Here is a 16,616-nt window from a genome sequence, read left to right as displayed (position 1 = left end):
CACGATCAACCGTGTCCAGGGTGTATCGTGAATGGTTGAATGCAGGAGTCACCGTCCACAACAGACGAACGACCAGCCGTCCAGCCACCCTCGATGACCGTGACCGGCGACATCTGAGACGGATTGTCAATAGTGACAGACGGGCAACCGTGCAACAAATCACGGCTCATTTCAACACAGGCCGTGCTAGACACGTCTCCCAGTGGACAATCCGTAGGAACATGGGTTCTATGGGGTATGGGAGCCGGCGCCGCACACGGGTGCCACTGTTAACCCACCGTCATCGGGCACAACGACTCGCATTTGTCGCCAGTCACCAGAGATGGACACTGGAACAATGGCACAACGCGATATGGTCGGACAAATCACTATCTCATCTGCACTATGCCGATGGGAGGCATCCTGTATGGCGCAGACCACATGAAGCGATGGATCCCACCTGCCTCGAAGGTGTGGTCCAGGGCGCTGGTGTCTCTGTTGTGGTCTGGGGTGCATTTTCCTGGTATGGAATGGGCCCCCTAGTTGTTCTGGAAGAGACTTTCAATGGTACGTGGTATGTTGAGCTGCTCAGAGACCATCTCCACCCATTTTGAGCCTCCAGCGCCCAGACGGTTCTGCGGTGTTTCAAGATGATAACGCTCCGCCACATCGCTCCCACGTCGCCCGGGAATGGTTCCAGGAACATGCAGCGGAGGTCCAACGACTGCCATGGTCACCCAGGAGCTCCGATATGAACCCTATCGAGCATATCTGGGATGTCCTGGAACGCAGGCTCCGCTCTGCAAACGATTTGGTGTCAGCTGCGTCCAGAGGACTACCAGGGACTTGTCTACTCATTTAAACGGCAGAACCAGAGGAGGCCGCACACGCTATTAGGTGACTATCCCATGACATTTGCTAAGTCAGTGTATTTCACACTTAGAAATTGATTGGATGCAACGATACAGTTAATTACGCTAACTATTGATTCGTAGTAAAATCGTACTCTCCTTCGAAAGTCTTGGGGTTAATTGGATACTTATCAGCACCAATGCGCCGAATTCATTAACAGTAAGTTATCGATAAAAAATGCCTTTCATGAACAATTTAAGGGTTTTAGTTTTGAGAATTAAACTATCGGAACAAATGACAACATTTAATCGATAAAGTAAAACTTACTACAATAAGAAAAAAAATCATAATTTATGAAAGATGCTAAGTCCTATCCGCTTTGTTACATAGATCTGCAAATAATATTATTTACGCTCTTACGTCATCATGACCTTCAGATAAGTTAGTTACATTCTTCGTTTGATTCGGAACATATAAAGGGGATGACTTCTAACATTGATGACTGTATGTCTTTTACGTGCTTCCGGTTTTCCATAATTTCTACCTTACGCCCAGTCTCAACCTCACTGTATCATTTCTTCAGATGGACACATAGTATAATTATTCTGATGAGTCATAGCTGACGCTGACATCTTAGGAAATATTGGATGATTCATGGAAATCACTGGGAACATATGGCTATGTGACCACTTTCCTCTATCTTATATAGAAGCAAAATGAAGTAAACTATGCCTACTAATAATACACCGTTATTATAAACTTTCAAATAATCCATTCGCTGCCAGGAAAAGGAACACTAATCAAAGGAAATGAATGACACATTCCATCTTTTATATGTGAGAGTTTGGGGACTTAAAACCACTGCAATCTTCACTGGTACTCTCTTCAATGGATGATGTGGCATTCCCCTCGACCATTTTCACCTTTCTAGCAAAAAATCAGAATTTTTAAAAATTTGGCACATTGCGTCATTCTACTGATAAGTATCCACTTCAAGAAAACCAGAAACGAACAAGAAGGATATCGCCACCTCACTGGGTTTCGCTGGAGACTCATCCATTGTGTACTGAAAATTTGAAGTGAAATTTACGTCCATGTGTAAAAGTGAAGGTCCCGTCAAGTAATACTACGAGCGTGTTTATCTGCCTTTATGTAAAACTGTATTTTATTCAAGAAATGAATGAGATTTTAAAGAAAGTAAATTGATGAGATCAAACTGAAATCTCAGGCGCATGATCCCCCACATTACCAACCAAGACTGCTTCAATATAAGTGGAAACGGCTTCGGGAGCGTTGTATTAATAGAAGAGGGGATATTTCGGAGGAGACATCTTAAAAATTCGGTTAATTATTCAAGAGGCCTGGTACTTTATCTTGTCAATTCTTCACGCCAGGCAACATGAGTCGTTCCAGAGTCTATGGTTGTATTTGTAACCAGTTAGAGACAGAACTGGACAGAAAATAGCCTTAGGCTATACTTAATTATGTTAGAAACAATCCCTGCACTGAAAAACATTTCTTCCTGCAATGGATTTCAATCCAAATGTCTTCTCAATAGTATTCCTTGACGCTGGATGACGTTGTGATAAATACAGTGTGGGGGTGTGATGTTACACCACAGGGGGGCTGTCAGGATCAGATGTCATTATGCAGTAGGTAATTGAAAAGTGCTACGATAGGAATTGATAGCTATATTTATGTTTCAAAGATCTAGAGAAGGGATATGACGGAGTGCCGAGGGCAAAGATGTTATCTGTAATTTGATATTATGGGTTAGTGGTTGATTATTAACTGGGAATGAAAGGCATTTATGTCGACAATCGGAGTACAGTGAGCTTTGGTGGGAGAATGGATTTTTGGTTCAAATTACTGCATTTACAGGAGTCAAATAAGGTTGTAATCCTTCCCCTGTGTTGTTCATAGTATGTTTGGACGATTTACTTAAAGGTATAAAACGGCACGGCTGGATTCAGTTAGGTGGAAATGTAGTGGAAAGCAGTATGACATATACCGATGACTTGGCCTTAATGGCAGACTGTGTTGAATGGAGGCCTGCAATCTAGTATCTTGTAACTTGAAAAGAAATTAAGTGAGCATGTTATCAAAATGAGCATTTCCAGAAGTGAAGTTTTGGCAGTAGGGAAAAAAACTAAGAGGTTTGAATACAAGGTCGGGAACACTAAAATGGAACAGGTGAATCATTTCAGATATTTAGCATGTGTGTTCTTGATGGATGTAAGGGTAGTAAGTGGAATTGCATCTTAGATGCAGCAAGGTTAACGCAGTTAGCTCAGAGTTGCGATCAACGGAATTCTGTAAGAAAGAAGTGAGTTCTCGACGTGGCCTCACCTGCTCTGCTGAACAGGGGCCCTGTGGGGGATGAGAAGATTGGAAGGGATAAGGAAGGAAGCGGCCGTCGTCTTAAGTTAGATGCCATCCCGGCATTTGCCTGGAGATGAAGTAGAAAAACACGGAAAAACACTTCAAGCATGGCTGAGGCGGGAATGGAACCCCATCTACTCAGTCGACATCCCAAGGCTGACTGAACTCCGTTCAAGTCCTCGTACGACTTTTCAAATTTCGTGGCAGAGCCGGGAATCGAACTCGGGCCTCCGGGGGTGACAGCTAATCACACTAACCACTACACCACAGAGGCGGACATCTTACATAAAAAAGAATTTAAAATGAGTTTGCAAATAAAGACCTCCTCTGTGGTGTAGTGGTTAGTGTGATTAGCTGCCTCCCCCGGAGGCCCGGGTTCCATTTCCGGCCCTGCCGTGAAATTTGAAAAGTATTACAAGGCCTGGAATGGGGTCCACTCAGCCTGGGAAGGTCAGCTAAGTAGAAGAGTGTTCGATTCCACCTCAGCCACTCTCGGAGTTGTTTTACGTAGTTTCCCACTTCTCTTCCAGGCAAATGCCAGGACGGTACGGAAGCTTCCTTCCCTCTTCCTTGTCTATCCCTTTCGGTATTCCCATCCCCCAACAAGACTCCTGTTCAGCATAGCAGGTGATGCAGCCTGGGCGAGGTACTGGTCCTTCTCCCCAGTTGTATCTCTCCGATCCGAAGTCTCACGCTCCAGGACACTGCCCTTGAGGTGGTAGAGGTGGGATCCCTCGCTAAGTCATTAATAAGTCATTAATAACTAAATTATTTATAACTAATTTAGGAAATTAAAAATATATAACTATTTGAGTTATAACTAAGTACGAATTTAACAGTTGTAAAAATAAATATACCAGGTGGCTCCCGAACGCCGTACTGTCTACTTATAAATGTCCCGTATGCATAAATGATGAATGGGATATCTACCAACTGATTGTCACAGGGGCACTACTGCCAGCGTGCAGATTACGTCAGAATTATGAAGACTTAAGAACTGGACTGTCGCTCGCAGCATGTTACTCAGCGATACCGGTCTAATGCACCCCTTGCGTTAGTAAACCTCGTTTTCTACCGCATAGTTCTAGGCTGGTGTATGGTACAGCCGCACTATATTTGCTGTCTGCATATCGGCAGTGGCTAGTGTGTTCAGCAAGGACGAATACACAGACATTATTTTAATCTGAACAACCTGGTTGCAATGCAGCCGAAGCTCCAGGCACACGTATTTCGACGAACAGTATTAGGTTTTTTCATACAAGCAACTCTTTTATCGAGAGAAATGTCTACACGTGTATAAATTAATAAGTTATTAAATTTCCTTTTCTGCACTTTTGACGTGTTTACAAACAGTAGCGACGATTAGGGGGTGGGGCGAGGAGGGACAGTAACACCCCCCCCCACTTTGTGGAGTATACATTACATTTTTATTCCATTTTAGCCAGCTGGAACTAGGAATTATTAAAAAAAGCTATTTGTTCAAGCCTTGTTTTCTTATCTGCTAATTCTTTCCTTTACTTTTTAATTATTAACATAATTACTAGCGGAAATACGTACAAAATGCCGTTCATCGTGGCTAGCTGATTTGTATAGCACTACGGCAAGTAATGGAGACTTTGCATGAGCTGTGAGGAAGGGTAGTAGAGGTAAATATTTTTTTTTGCCATGGTCGTGGACACTGAGTTATAATTCACCCGCTTGCCGCGCGCATTCGTCAGTCTGGCAGTCTCTTTAATAATAATAATAATGTTTTTTTCTTTACGTCCCACTAACTACTTTTACGGTTTTCGGAGACACCGAGGGGCCGGAATTTAGTCCCGCAGGAGTTCTTTTACGTGCCAGAATGTCTACCGGCACGAGGCTGACGTATTTGAGCACCCTCAAATACCACCAGACTGAGCCAGGATCGAACCTGCCAAGTTGGGGTCAGAAGGCCAGCGCCTCAACCGTTTGAGCCACTCAGCCCGGCATAATCATAATCATGCCGTACTTCTATTTAATTGTACCGGGCGAGCTGGCCATGGGGTTAGGGGCACGCAGCTGTGAGCTTGCACCCGGGTGATAGTGGTTTCGAATCCCTCTGTCGGCAGCCCTGAAGATGGTTTTCCGTGGTTTACCATTTTCATACCAGCCAAATGCTGGGGCTGTACCTTAATTAAGGCCACGGTCGCTTCCTTCCCACGCCCAGCCCTTTCCTGTCCCATCGTCACCGTAAGTCCTATCTGTGTTGGTGCGACGTAAAGCCAATTGTAAAAAAAAATTAATTGTAATTGTTATTTCAACAGGAGATAATACCAACTTTACTTTCACCGGAATTAATTCTTTCTTTTGTGTTATGTTATTTATTATGTAAATGTAATTAACATGTCCCGTGATTTCTTTGTAATAACAGTTTATTTGAGATTTTGATTCAATGCTGTATAATAACATTTTCACCAGGTCTCACAAACAACATAACACAAAATAAATAATTTAGCCCAGTGAAAGGAACATTGATATTATCTCCTGTTGAAATCACAATTACAATTGAATATTTTATTTACAATTGGCCTTACGTCGCACCAACACAGATAGGAATTATGGCGACGATGAGACTGAAAAGGGCTACGCGTGGAAAGGAAGTGGCCGTGGCCTTAATTAAGGTACAACCCCAACACTCACCTGGTGTGAAAATTGTAAACCACGGAAAACCATCTTCAGGGCTGCCGACAGTGGGATTCGAAACCACTATCTCCCGGGTGCAAGCTCACAGCTGCGTGCCCCTAACCACATGGCCAGCTCGCCCGGTACAATTAAATAGAAGTACGGCATGATTATGCAATTAAAGGCCATTTAGTATTTGAATACACACTAAGAAACTAACACCAATCTTTTTGGTGCGACGTAAAACAACTTGTAAAAAAACTAAGGCACTAGACTGCCAGACTGACGAATGCGCGCGGCAAGCGGGTGAATTATAACTCAGTGTCTACGACCTTGGCAAAAAAAAAAAAAAAAATAATAATTATGTACAACTACTACCCTTCCCCACAGCACATGTAAAGTCTCCACTACTTGCCGTAGTGCTATACAAATCGGTTAGCCGCGACGAACGGCATTTTGTGCGTATTTCCACCAATAATTATATTAATAATTAAAAAAAGAAAGGAAAGAATTAGAAGATAAGAAAACAAGGCTTGTACAAATAGCTTTTTAAATAATTCCTAGTTCCAGCTGGCTAAAATGGAATAAAAATGTAATGTTTACTCCACAAAGTGGGGGGGGGGTGTTACTGTCCCTCCTCGCCCTACCCCCTAATCGCCGCTACTCTTTGTAAACACGCCAAGGATGTAGAAAGGAAATTTAATAACTTATTAATTTATACACGTGTAGACATTCCACTCGATGAAAGAGTTGCTTGTATGAAAGAAAGAAAGAAAAAAAAACGAATACTGTTCGGCGAAATTCGTATGTAGAAGGCATACATCTGTTTCGAGCTTCGGCTGCATTCCGACCAGGCTACCCAGATTAAAATAATGTCTGTGTATTGGTCGCTGCTGAACACACTAGCCATTGCCGATATGCGGACAGCAAATATAGTGCGGCTGTACCATACACCAGCCTAGAACTATGCGGTGGAAAACGAGGTTTACTAATGCAAGGGACGCATTAGACCGGTAGCGCCGAGTAACATGCTGCAAGCGACAGTCCGGTTCTTAAGTCTTCATAGTTCTGACGTAATCTGCACGCTGGCAGTAGTACCCCTGTGAAAATCAGCTTGTAGACATCCCATTCATCACTTGAGCATGCGAGACATTTATAAATAGAAAGTACGGCGTTCGGGAGCCACCTGGTATGTGTATATGAATGTAAAGTAGAAATGGTAATAATTAATAAAAAGCAAAGCAATGTCACCTCCGTACAGGCCATGAAGGACCTTGGAGGAGTGGTAGGTAAAGGCTTCCACCATTGTTAACCTCGGCACGTGATGGGGTAGAGTGGTAAGCTCTACGCCCGGCCGCCTTTGCCCCCAGGAATTAACCTGGTACTCATTTTTGGTGTAGGCTGAGTGAACCTCAGGGCCATATGCACCTCCGGAAGTGGAAATCTCGTTTCTTAATTTTTTATGACTTCCTGACGGGGATTCGAACCCACGTCCTTCCGGGCGAACCGAGCACGCCTTTACCGCCTCGGCCAGGCAGCCCCTTAATAATTAATAAGCAATATAAAATAAGCAATTAAGTAATTAAAAACGTAATTGATCATAACTAACTGAAATGAAAGTATAACAAAAAGAAATACACCTATTTGAATCATGATTATTAGTGCTCTGATTTTTTGACTTAAGAACTCTTGAAATATGCATGCATTTTTGCTCTAAATGTACCAAAGTATGGCCTAAAACCCTGAAAAAATGACGTAAAATTAAAACAATGAACGGAAAAGTATATGTACTTTTAACAGTTAGTTGCAGGTGAAATAGTTCATACCTCTCTTAGTCTTCATTTTCATCAGAGTTACACTGGGCGACGACATGCAATTTCAGATGATCAAACTTGAAGCATCTTCTGTAGTCAGCAAGTAGATTTATACGTGAAGATACTTCGCACTACATATCTTGGGCTTACTTAAAAAAAGGGAAATCGTCAGTGGAAATTTCTGGTTCATTTTTGTTGACGTTTTGTTGAATTTTGCTTCTTATCCACACAGAATATCAGTAAATCTACACAAGGTTGTATATCCAGGATTTCTTTCAACCACACGTCGTAACTTTTTCCTGATCTTGTCAGCTACTTCACATCATGCTTTCGATAACCCATTATCAGTTTCTTTCACAATTCTTAGTGCGTCACACAATTACATGGCCACAGTTTCAAGGCGAGTGGTGGATTTTGACAGAGAAATTCGAAATTATGTAGGTTAAGTTTCTTGACATGCTGGATGAAAACAACTCTTGTACATGTGCTAATTGGAGATGAATCACTTCTGTCAAAGTCATTGGAGATCTTCTCAGTCTCATTGTAGGTTGATCAATAGTAGTTTACAGTATCGAGCTACAGTAAGTCCCCCAACGTGTTGCAACGGGGTGAGGGGGTAAGGGTAGTGATGGTTCTTCTTCTTTAAATTTCTGAACTCGAAGTGGAGCCTTAACAAAAGACTTCTTGACGTTGGAAATGAATTTATTCACCTCAGGGTATTCCTCTCGGACCTCTTCTTGACGTTGGCAATGAATTTATTCACCTCAGGGTAGTTCCCTCGGAGCTCTTCTGCCACTCTATGTACTATGTAGGGCAAGCGCAAGCCACGTTGCATGTATCATTTTTGGATACTTGTAGACCTTTCGCTGCTTTTACCATGTACTGAGCAGCGTTCGTTACGGATAGGAGCACATTGTCTCCTTGTACTTTTCATGGTCACAACAAATTCATTGCAGTGTCGAAAACAACAACGATTGAGGGTTTGTTCACCTTACCCAACACTCACACGTCAACACAAATGTTTCTCCAGGCTGGTCATGTTTACCACGTATCTACCGTCCACGTCAGTAGTTTCATCTACGGGCACCCATATTTTGTTACTGCCCACACTATTTATTATTTGCTTTACGTCCCACTAACTACTTTTACGGTCTTCGGAGACGCCGAGGTGCCGGAATTTAGTCCCGCAGGAGTTCTTTTACGTGCCAGTAAATCTACCGACGCGAGGCTGTCGTATTTGAGCACCTTCAAATACCACCGGGCTGAGCAAGGATCGAACCTGCCAAGTTGGGGTTAGAAGGCCAGCGCCTTAACCGTCTGAGCCACTCAGCCCAGTGATTTATTATTTTGCTCATTGTTTCAACATAACAGGAAGTCAGAAGTCGTGTATTTCTCTAAGAACTTTCGAAACTAGGTACCTCCACTTTATATAAAGGAATGTTCGATGAAACCATTATTTCATAAGGATCCTTAGAAAACTGAGAAGATGCCCTGCCCGATGTAGATGAGCTGCTGAGTGGTTTCTCAAACAGCAATCGCTGCCTGTTTTCCGCTGTTAATTCTCTGTATTCACAGCTTTTGTGTTTAGCAGTATTGCATTGTTGAACTGTAAAACGTTTCTCAGCCGTAATTCTTACCTCACATAGTTTACAAAATCCATCAGTACTAAAATACTTTTCACCGAAATCTTTAACATAATTTCGCAACCTCGCACTATCAGAGCACTTTACTATAGGCATCTTGAAACTGCAATTAACTACTAATTAGCAGATACAAAAGGATACTGTGGGAGTGAATAGATAGTTTGTGGTCGAAAATATATTCTACCACTCCGCAGAGCAAAGAAACAAGGTAATGGTGCTTCGATGGTATGCAAAACATGTCTATCGGGAGAGAGAGAGAGAGAGAGAGAGAGAGAGAGGTCGCTATTTGTGTCTTCCGCACACACAATGAATCATACTTTTGGCATCTCAAACAGGCTCATGCTGTCCGAAGTACTTTTATAGAATCTTTCTCTCTCAAGCTGTAACAGCATATTCCTGGTAAATCCCGCCACAACAAAGTCAAGGGTGCCAAAAAAATGAACTTCCCTTCAGACAGCTACACAAGCATTATGAAATGTTGTTTAGAGTAATATATGGTGAATTGTTAAATACTATATAAATATGACTAAAAATGCTCTTATTCGATAATTTGGCCAAAATATTTTGGTAATGCTACAATAAAACAATTTTTGGTAACTAATTCCGGGAAAAACGATCAGGGGCTATTACATGCCGTATTTGCTAACTCATTTTCATTTGCACTATTACCGGTACTTACTACGAAAGCAGAAACATTAATGTGCTCTTTTTGCCTAATACACATGGCCCTATGATATTTTCAAGTGATAAATTCTATGTTTCTGAAACTGTTCTCTTCGAATTTTCTATTTTCTACCGTGAAAATTTTGCCTAATGTGACGCTGATTACTCCCCCCCCCGCACCCATGATACGCTTTTCTGTTTTAGGCGCTTATCATTTTTCGTATTATTTATGATTACTTTTCACCTTCCATTTTAGTTTTTTGGAAATTAATTAAAACTCGCCTTGATGGACGTTAGTTAAATTTCTACAGAAAATTTTACGCCCATTAGGCTATATAGTTTGATCACTTTCTATAGAAAATGTTACGCCCATTATATAGTGTGATCACTTTCCCAGTTTAATTCGGAATATTGGCAATAACTGATGCACTAAAATCCCAGGTTATTATTGTAAATCTTACAGAAGGCTATCGGTTTCGGAATAAATTGATGAATCAGAGGCATCATTTAATAAGTGTGTCATCCTATTTGGCGGTGATTATAGCTTGACCCATACGGTAGTTCTGCAGGTATGGTGCTGTATTTATGATGAATCATCGTAGAAATTACTATGAGAAACTGTTATGAATGATAATGTATTCCATTACCTGTATTCGGAGGTCATATTTTCTGGGAGTCTCAGTCGGTGGTCCTTCCACATCTGAGCAAAAAATATGTCAGCAGCGTACGTCTAAAAGAAAGATCACGAGTATTGTAATACGTATACGATTTATTTGTGTTTACAGTATTTCAAGACCTCCCCAGAATAAGGATGGGACCAACAAATTTTTGAAAAATATGATTTCACTGGAAATACCTCGATGCTGTGGTATCTTCTTCTATTTAATCTTCAAGCTGGTTTACAGCCAGCAGAACTTTGTCCTCCGTGGTGTAAGGATGGAACATCAGTGAGTGCTTGTGTTGGCTCACCACCAGGTGTAAGAGATCATTTAAATAAAGGCCACAGACGAAATCACATCTTTATTTTGAAATATTTTATTGTCTTTTTTCTGTTATTGTTGTTATTTTATTATTACACCAATATTATTTGCTATCATTTTTGTTCGAACTGCGTGTACAGGATTTCTCTTTTGTTATATACAAACGCAAGGCATACTTGAAGATTATTTTCCACTTTATCACTTCCATTTCATACATTATATTCAAAATATCAAGTTTTGACAATAAAATATTGTTTATAATAGCTGAAATTGCATGTATGCATATGCAAATGGTTCAAGTAGTGTACACCACGAAATAAACCCAAAAAGTAATTTTTTTTTTCTCCTGAAAATTTACTGAATTGTTGGTTACATCCTTACTCCGGGGAAGTTTCTAATTAATATAATCATCCATCCAAGCCAGCCAGACATACTAATTGACATTTTTACCAACCATGAAGCTCATGTTATTTCATAATAATAATAATAATAATAATAATAATAATAATAATAATAATAATAATAATATACATAGATACGTTATCATTATAGACTCTTATGCCTTTCAGCGTTCAGTCTGCAAGCCTCTGTGAATTTACTAAACGTCGCCACAATCCTCGATTTGCAACTAGTGTTGTGGCCTCATTTAGTTCTATACCTCTTATCCTTAAATCGTTAGACCCGAGTCTAACCATCGTCGTCTTGGTCTACCTCTGCTTCTCTTACCCTCCATAACAGAGTCCATTACTCTCCCAGGTAACCTATCCTTCTCCATTCGCCCCACATGACACCACCACCGGAGCCGGTTTATACGTACAGCTTTATCCATCGAGTTCATTCCTAAATTAGCCTTTATCTCCTCATTCCGAGTACCCTCTTGCCATTGTTCCCACCTGTTTGTACCAGTAATCATTCTCAATACTTTCATGTCTGTTACTTCTAACTTATGAATAAGATATCCTGAGTCCACCCAGCTTTCGCTCCCGTAAAGCAAATTTGGTCTGAAAACAGACCGATGTAAAGATTGTTTCGCCCGGGAGCTGACTTCCTTTTACAGAATACTGTTGATAGCAACTGCGAGCTTACTGCATTAGCTTTACGACACCTTGATTCAATCTCATTGACTATATTACCACCCTGGGAGAACATACAACCTAAATACTTGAAATTATCGACCTGTTCTAGCTTTGTATCACCAATCTGATATTCAGTTCTGTTGAATTTCTTACCTACTGTCATCAATTTAGTCTTCGAGAGGCTAATTTTCATACCATACTCATTGCACCTCTTTTCAAGTTCCAAGATATTAGACTGCAGGCTTTCGGCACAATCTGCCATTAACACCAAGTTGTCAGCAGAGGCCAAACTGCTTACTACAATTCCACCTGCCTGAATCCCTCCCTCCAACTTTATACCTTTCAGCAGAAGATCCATATAAACTACGAACAGCAAAGGTGAAAGATTACAGTCTTGTCTAACCTCTGTAAGTACCCTGAACCAGGAACTCATTCTACAATCAATTCTCACTGAAGCCCAATTGTCAACATAAATGCATCTGATTGATTTTAATAATCTAACCTTTCATTCCATAGTCCCCCAGTATAGCGAACAACGTTTCCCTCGTTACCCTGTCATATGCCTTCTCTAGATTTACGAAACATAAACACAACTGCCTATTCCTCTCGTAGCATTTTTCAATTACCTGGCGCATACTGAAAATCTGATCACGACAGCCTCTCTGTGGTCTGAAACCACACTGGTTTTCATCCAACTTCCTCTCAACGACTGATAGCACCCTCCCTTCCAAGATGCCAGTGAATACTTTGCCTGGTATACTAATCAATGAGATACCTCGATAGTTGTTGCAGTCCTTCCTGTTAGCTTGCTTATAGATAGGTGCAATTACTGCTTTTGTCCAATATGAAGGTACCTTACCAACACTCCATCCCTGCCTTCCCAATATACTTCACCATTTCAGGTCTAATTTCATCTATTCCTGCTGCTTTATGACAATGGGGTTTATTTACCGTCCTTTCCACTTCCTCAAGCGTAATTTTACCAACATAATTTTCCTCCTCCCCATGAGCTTGGCTGTTCGCAACACCACCAGGATGATTTCCTTTCACATTGAGAAGATGTTCAAAATATTCCCTCCACCTCTGCAGTGATTCCCTGGGATCTCTTATGAGTTCACCTGAATTACTCAAAACACTGTTCATTTCCTTTTCCCCTCCCTTTCTAAGATTCTTTATTACTGTCCAGAAAGGTCTCCCTGCTGCTTGACCTAGCCTTCCCAGGTAATTACCAAAATCTTCCCACGACTTCTTTTTGGATTCAACAACTATTTGTTTCGCTCTGTTTCTTTCATTTACGTACACATCCTTGTCAGCCTCGGCCCTTGTTTGGAGCCATTTCTGATAAGCCTTCTTTTTTACGTTTACAGGCTGCTCTCACTTCATCATTCCACCAAGATGTTCGCCTTTTCCCATCTTTACACACAGTTGTTCCTAGGCATTCCCTTGCTGTTTCTACTACAGCATCCCTGTATGCCACCCATTCTCTTTCTATATCCTGAGCCTGCTTACTGTCCACTGTTCGAAACTTCTCTCTAATCATATCCATGTACTTCTGTCTAATTTCCTCGTCCTGGAGATTTTCTACCCTTATTCGTTTGCAGACAGATTTCACTTTCTCTACCCTAGACCCAGAGATACTTAGTTAACTACAGATCAGATAGTGGTCTGTATCATCAAAAAATCCGCGAAAAATTCGTTCATTCCTAACAGATTTCCTGAATTCGAAGTTAGTTAAGATATAATCTATTATGGATCTGGTACCCCTAGCCTTCCATGTGTAGCTGTGAATAGCCTTATGCTGCTAAACCCATACTAGCACAGAAGTCCAGCAAACGCTTCCCATTCCCATTAGCTGCCATATCTTCCCCACATTTACCAATCACCCTTTCGTGTCCTTCAGTTCTATTCTCAACTCTCGCATTGAAATCGCCCATTAGCACTATTCTATCCTTGCTGTTGACCCTGACCACGATGCCACTCAATCCTTCATAAAACTTGTCAACTTCATCCTCATCTGCACCCTCACATGATGAATACATGGAGACAATTCTAGTCCTAATTCCTCCAACTAACGAATCTACCCACATCATTCGCTCATTTACGTGCCTAACAGAAACTATGTTGCATGCAATGGTATTCCTGATAAAGAGCCCTACCCCAGACTCTGCCCTTACCTTTCTAACACCCGTCAAGTACACTTTATAATCTCCTATCTCCTCCTCATAATCTCCCCTTACCCGAATATCACTTACTCCTAGCACATCCAGATGCTGACTCAGCCAGTTCTACTTTCTTTCTTCCATAAGCCCCATTAATATTGATAGATCCCCATCGAATTCCATTTCGTTCGCCTAGTTGTTTCCAAGGAGTCCCTCGCCTGTCAAATGGGAGTGGGACTCCGTTACTCCCATAGGTCCGAGGCTTGCTTAAAATGTTCTGAGCTCGGTAGATTCATGAAACAGGATGGTACCCTAATTGCACATAGTCCAAATGAGGATCTCTCCTCTATCGGGTTATGGACCACCGGTGAACTGTACAGTCCTAGCCGCCTGAGCACAAGGAGGGCCAGGACCCAGAAAATGTCCGAGATGCCCACTCCCATTCCATAGCAACTGGTATTTCGACTCTCAGGACCACTTACTAGGCCAGTCAGCCGTTGCCCATGGTTCACGAACTAGGACGTGACTACAGTAACCCACACCATGTCCCATTAATAATAATAATAATAATAATAATAACAAGCATGTGTGTTCAACGTTCCTTCATGTGATATTCATATTAATAGACTCTAGAGTGCCCCGAGATGAAATTATCTAACGTGGCATTAAATGCATTGACAAGGGTCTTGTTGTGTGTTAGGAACTGGCTACTTACTAACTTTATTGGGATCCAGACCATAACCTTAAGACCTTAACTAACTGCGTTGCTTAATTGACCAAGTTATTTGAAGATCTACGTCGCACTAGACAATAGGAATTTAAGCAACATTTTAAAGTGAAATTAATTCACAAGTAATTCTAAACGCTGGATAAATTTGAATTATTTTATTTTACTACATATTATTCATTTTACTGTAGGTTATGGGGTTATGTAAAGAAAATGCAGTTACTTACCATGGCATTTTCGTCGATGGAGTCAAGACCCATTACTGTGACGTGAAAATACACCACCGTTGGTGAGCCGTCCTTCTTTGGAGGCCGCATCTTGTCGTAAAGTTTGGGATCTTCAGGTAGAATATCATTGAAAGTAAGACTAGTCGATATCCTGAAACACAGAAATGCATGTGTGTCCCAGTCTCCAACCGAGACGGAGGAAATTTTGAAAGAAAAGTGTTCCATGAATTGAAATATAGTATATATATATTCCATCTTTCAATTTTCCACTAAATCTATCACTAATTTTCATGCATATTCCTATGGAGTGCATCTTTTCTGAACTACGTTTTAATCATGAAAGTCCATTTTGCTGCTATTCTTAAAAAAACTGCAGCTTTCTTTGCATGGATTAAGTTGATGATGAAGTTTAAATGTAATTAAGAATGACAGAATAACAAACAGTGGAATAAGGTAACTACATTTTACAGGAGAAAAATTGAACCTTGGTGAAATCGAAGTCTCCCATATGTAGAGGCGTGATTAGAAGTTAGAGATATCATCCAACAGAGACGTGGCTGATGCGTCAAGAGCTGGTATCTTTTCGAAATAAGGTGTAGAAGAGTCATGACTGTTAGATAATTCGGGAAATGTTTAGAAAGTTAAAACACGCTTCTAATTCTCATCAGATTCCCCTTTTGGTCTCGCAATACTAACTCCATCGTCCTGGGTCCGGCTTCTTGTTTAGAGTGACGGGTGGCGTCTTCGGAGGTTGCGGAAATCTCTTCCAAGGTCTCGCAGTCAATTAGTCTGTAAGAGAGTAACAATACTTGCTACTTTAGTGGCATAACAACTGCTTTGACTCAGCCAAGCAGATAATGTACAATTTTGGATAATTAGCTATTTAACTACGATACATCCCTCAAGTTACTACAATACGTACTCTAAAGAAAAAGTTAAGGCTATGGATGTAATTTTGAAATATTCATTAACACCAATACACCAAACATTCATTGTACTTTGTGCTGTTTTGGAGTCCCATGCTTATAAACAGTCCCAGCCCAAGCAAATTCTATCTACCACAATGGTTTTGCGTATTAGTTACCCCTCCCATTTGGCCTGATTGACATCTTTCACTGTCCGTACTCTGAAGGTCATTATTCACTAATTTCCACACTTCAGTAGCTCTTGATTCTATAAATGAGACGTAGATCAATAAAAACCATATTTTGCCTTTTCTACCGCATCCATCAAGAGCTTGCTAAAGGCAGAGTTCTTCTCGATCATCGACTTTCATTGCAGTCTGATCAGCAACATAAATATCCTTACTTTATAGACTTTATAATTATTTTCTACAGTTCATTGTAATATTCCATTGTCCAATGCACTTATTAACGCACATTCAAGTAACTAAGGGGATTCGGACTTAACCTGTTCCAAAAATGAAATTATATTTTAACTAGTGGCGGACAATACTTTGAACTACGAGTTT

General features: G+C 41.0%; 1 protein-coding gene across 1 annotated transcript in view; it reads right to left on the bottom strand.

Moving 5' to 3' along the window:
- Positions 1-16,616, bottom strand: part of LOC136863453 (glycine receptor subunit alpha-2-like) — a 105,761-nt gene that overhangs the window by 58,013 nt on the left and 31,132 nt on the right. Inside the window, exons 5-6 of the mRNA XM_068225943.1 lie at positions 15,146-15,296; positions 10,624-10,706 (exon numbers count right to left, since the gene is read on the bottom strand). Coding sequence (XP_068082044.1) covers positions 10,624-10,706; positions 15,146-15,296 — 234 coding nt within the window. The remainder of the gene's footprint in view (positions 1-10,623; positions 10,707-15,145; positions 15,297-16,616) is intronic.

The sequence above is a fragment of the Anabrus simplex genome, chromosome 2 (genome assembly GCF_040414725.1).
Source record: "Anabrus simplex isolate iqAnaSimp1 chromosome 2, ASM4041472v1, whole genome shotgun sequence".
In the NCBI taxonomy this organism is placed as follows: domain Eukaryota; kingdom Metazoa; phylum Arthropoda; class Insecta; order Orthoptera; family Tettigoniidae; genus Anabrus; species Anabrus simplex.
Note: the sequence above shows the minus strand (reverse complement) of the source record. Positions and strands in the feature narration are given on the sequence as shown.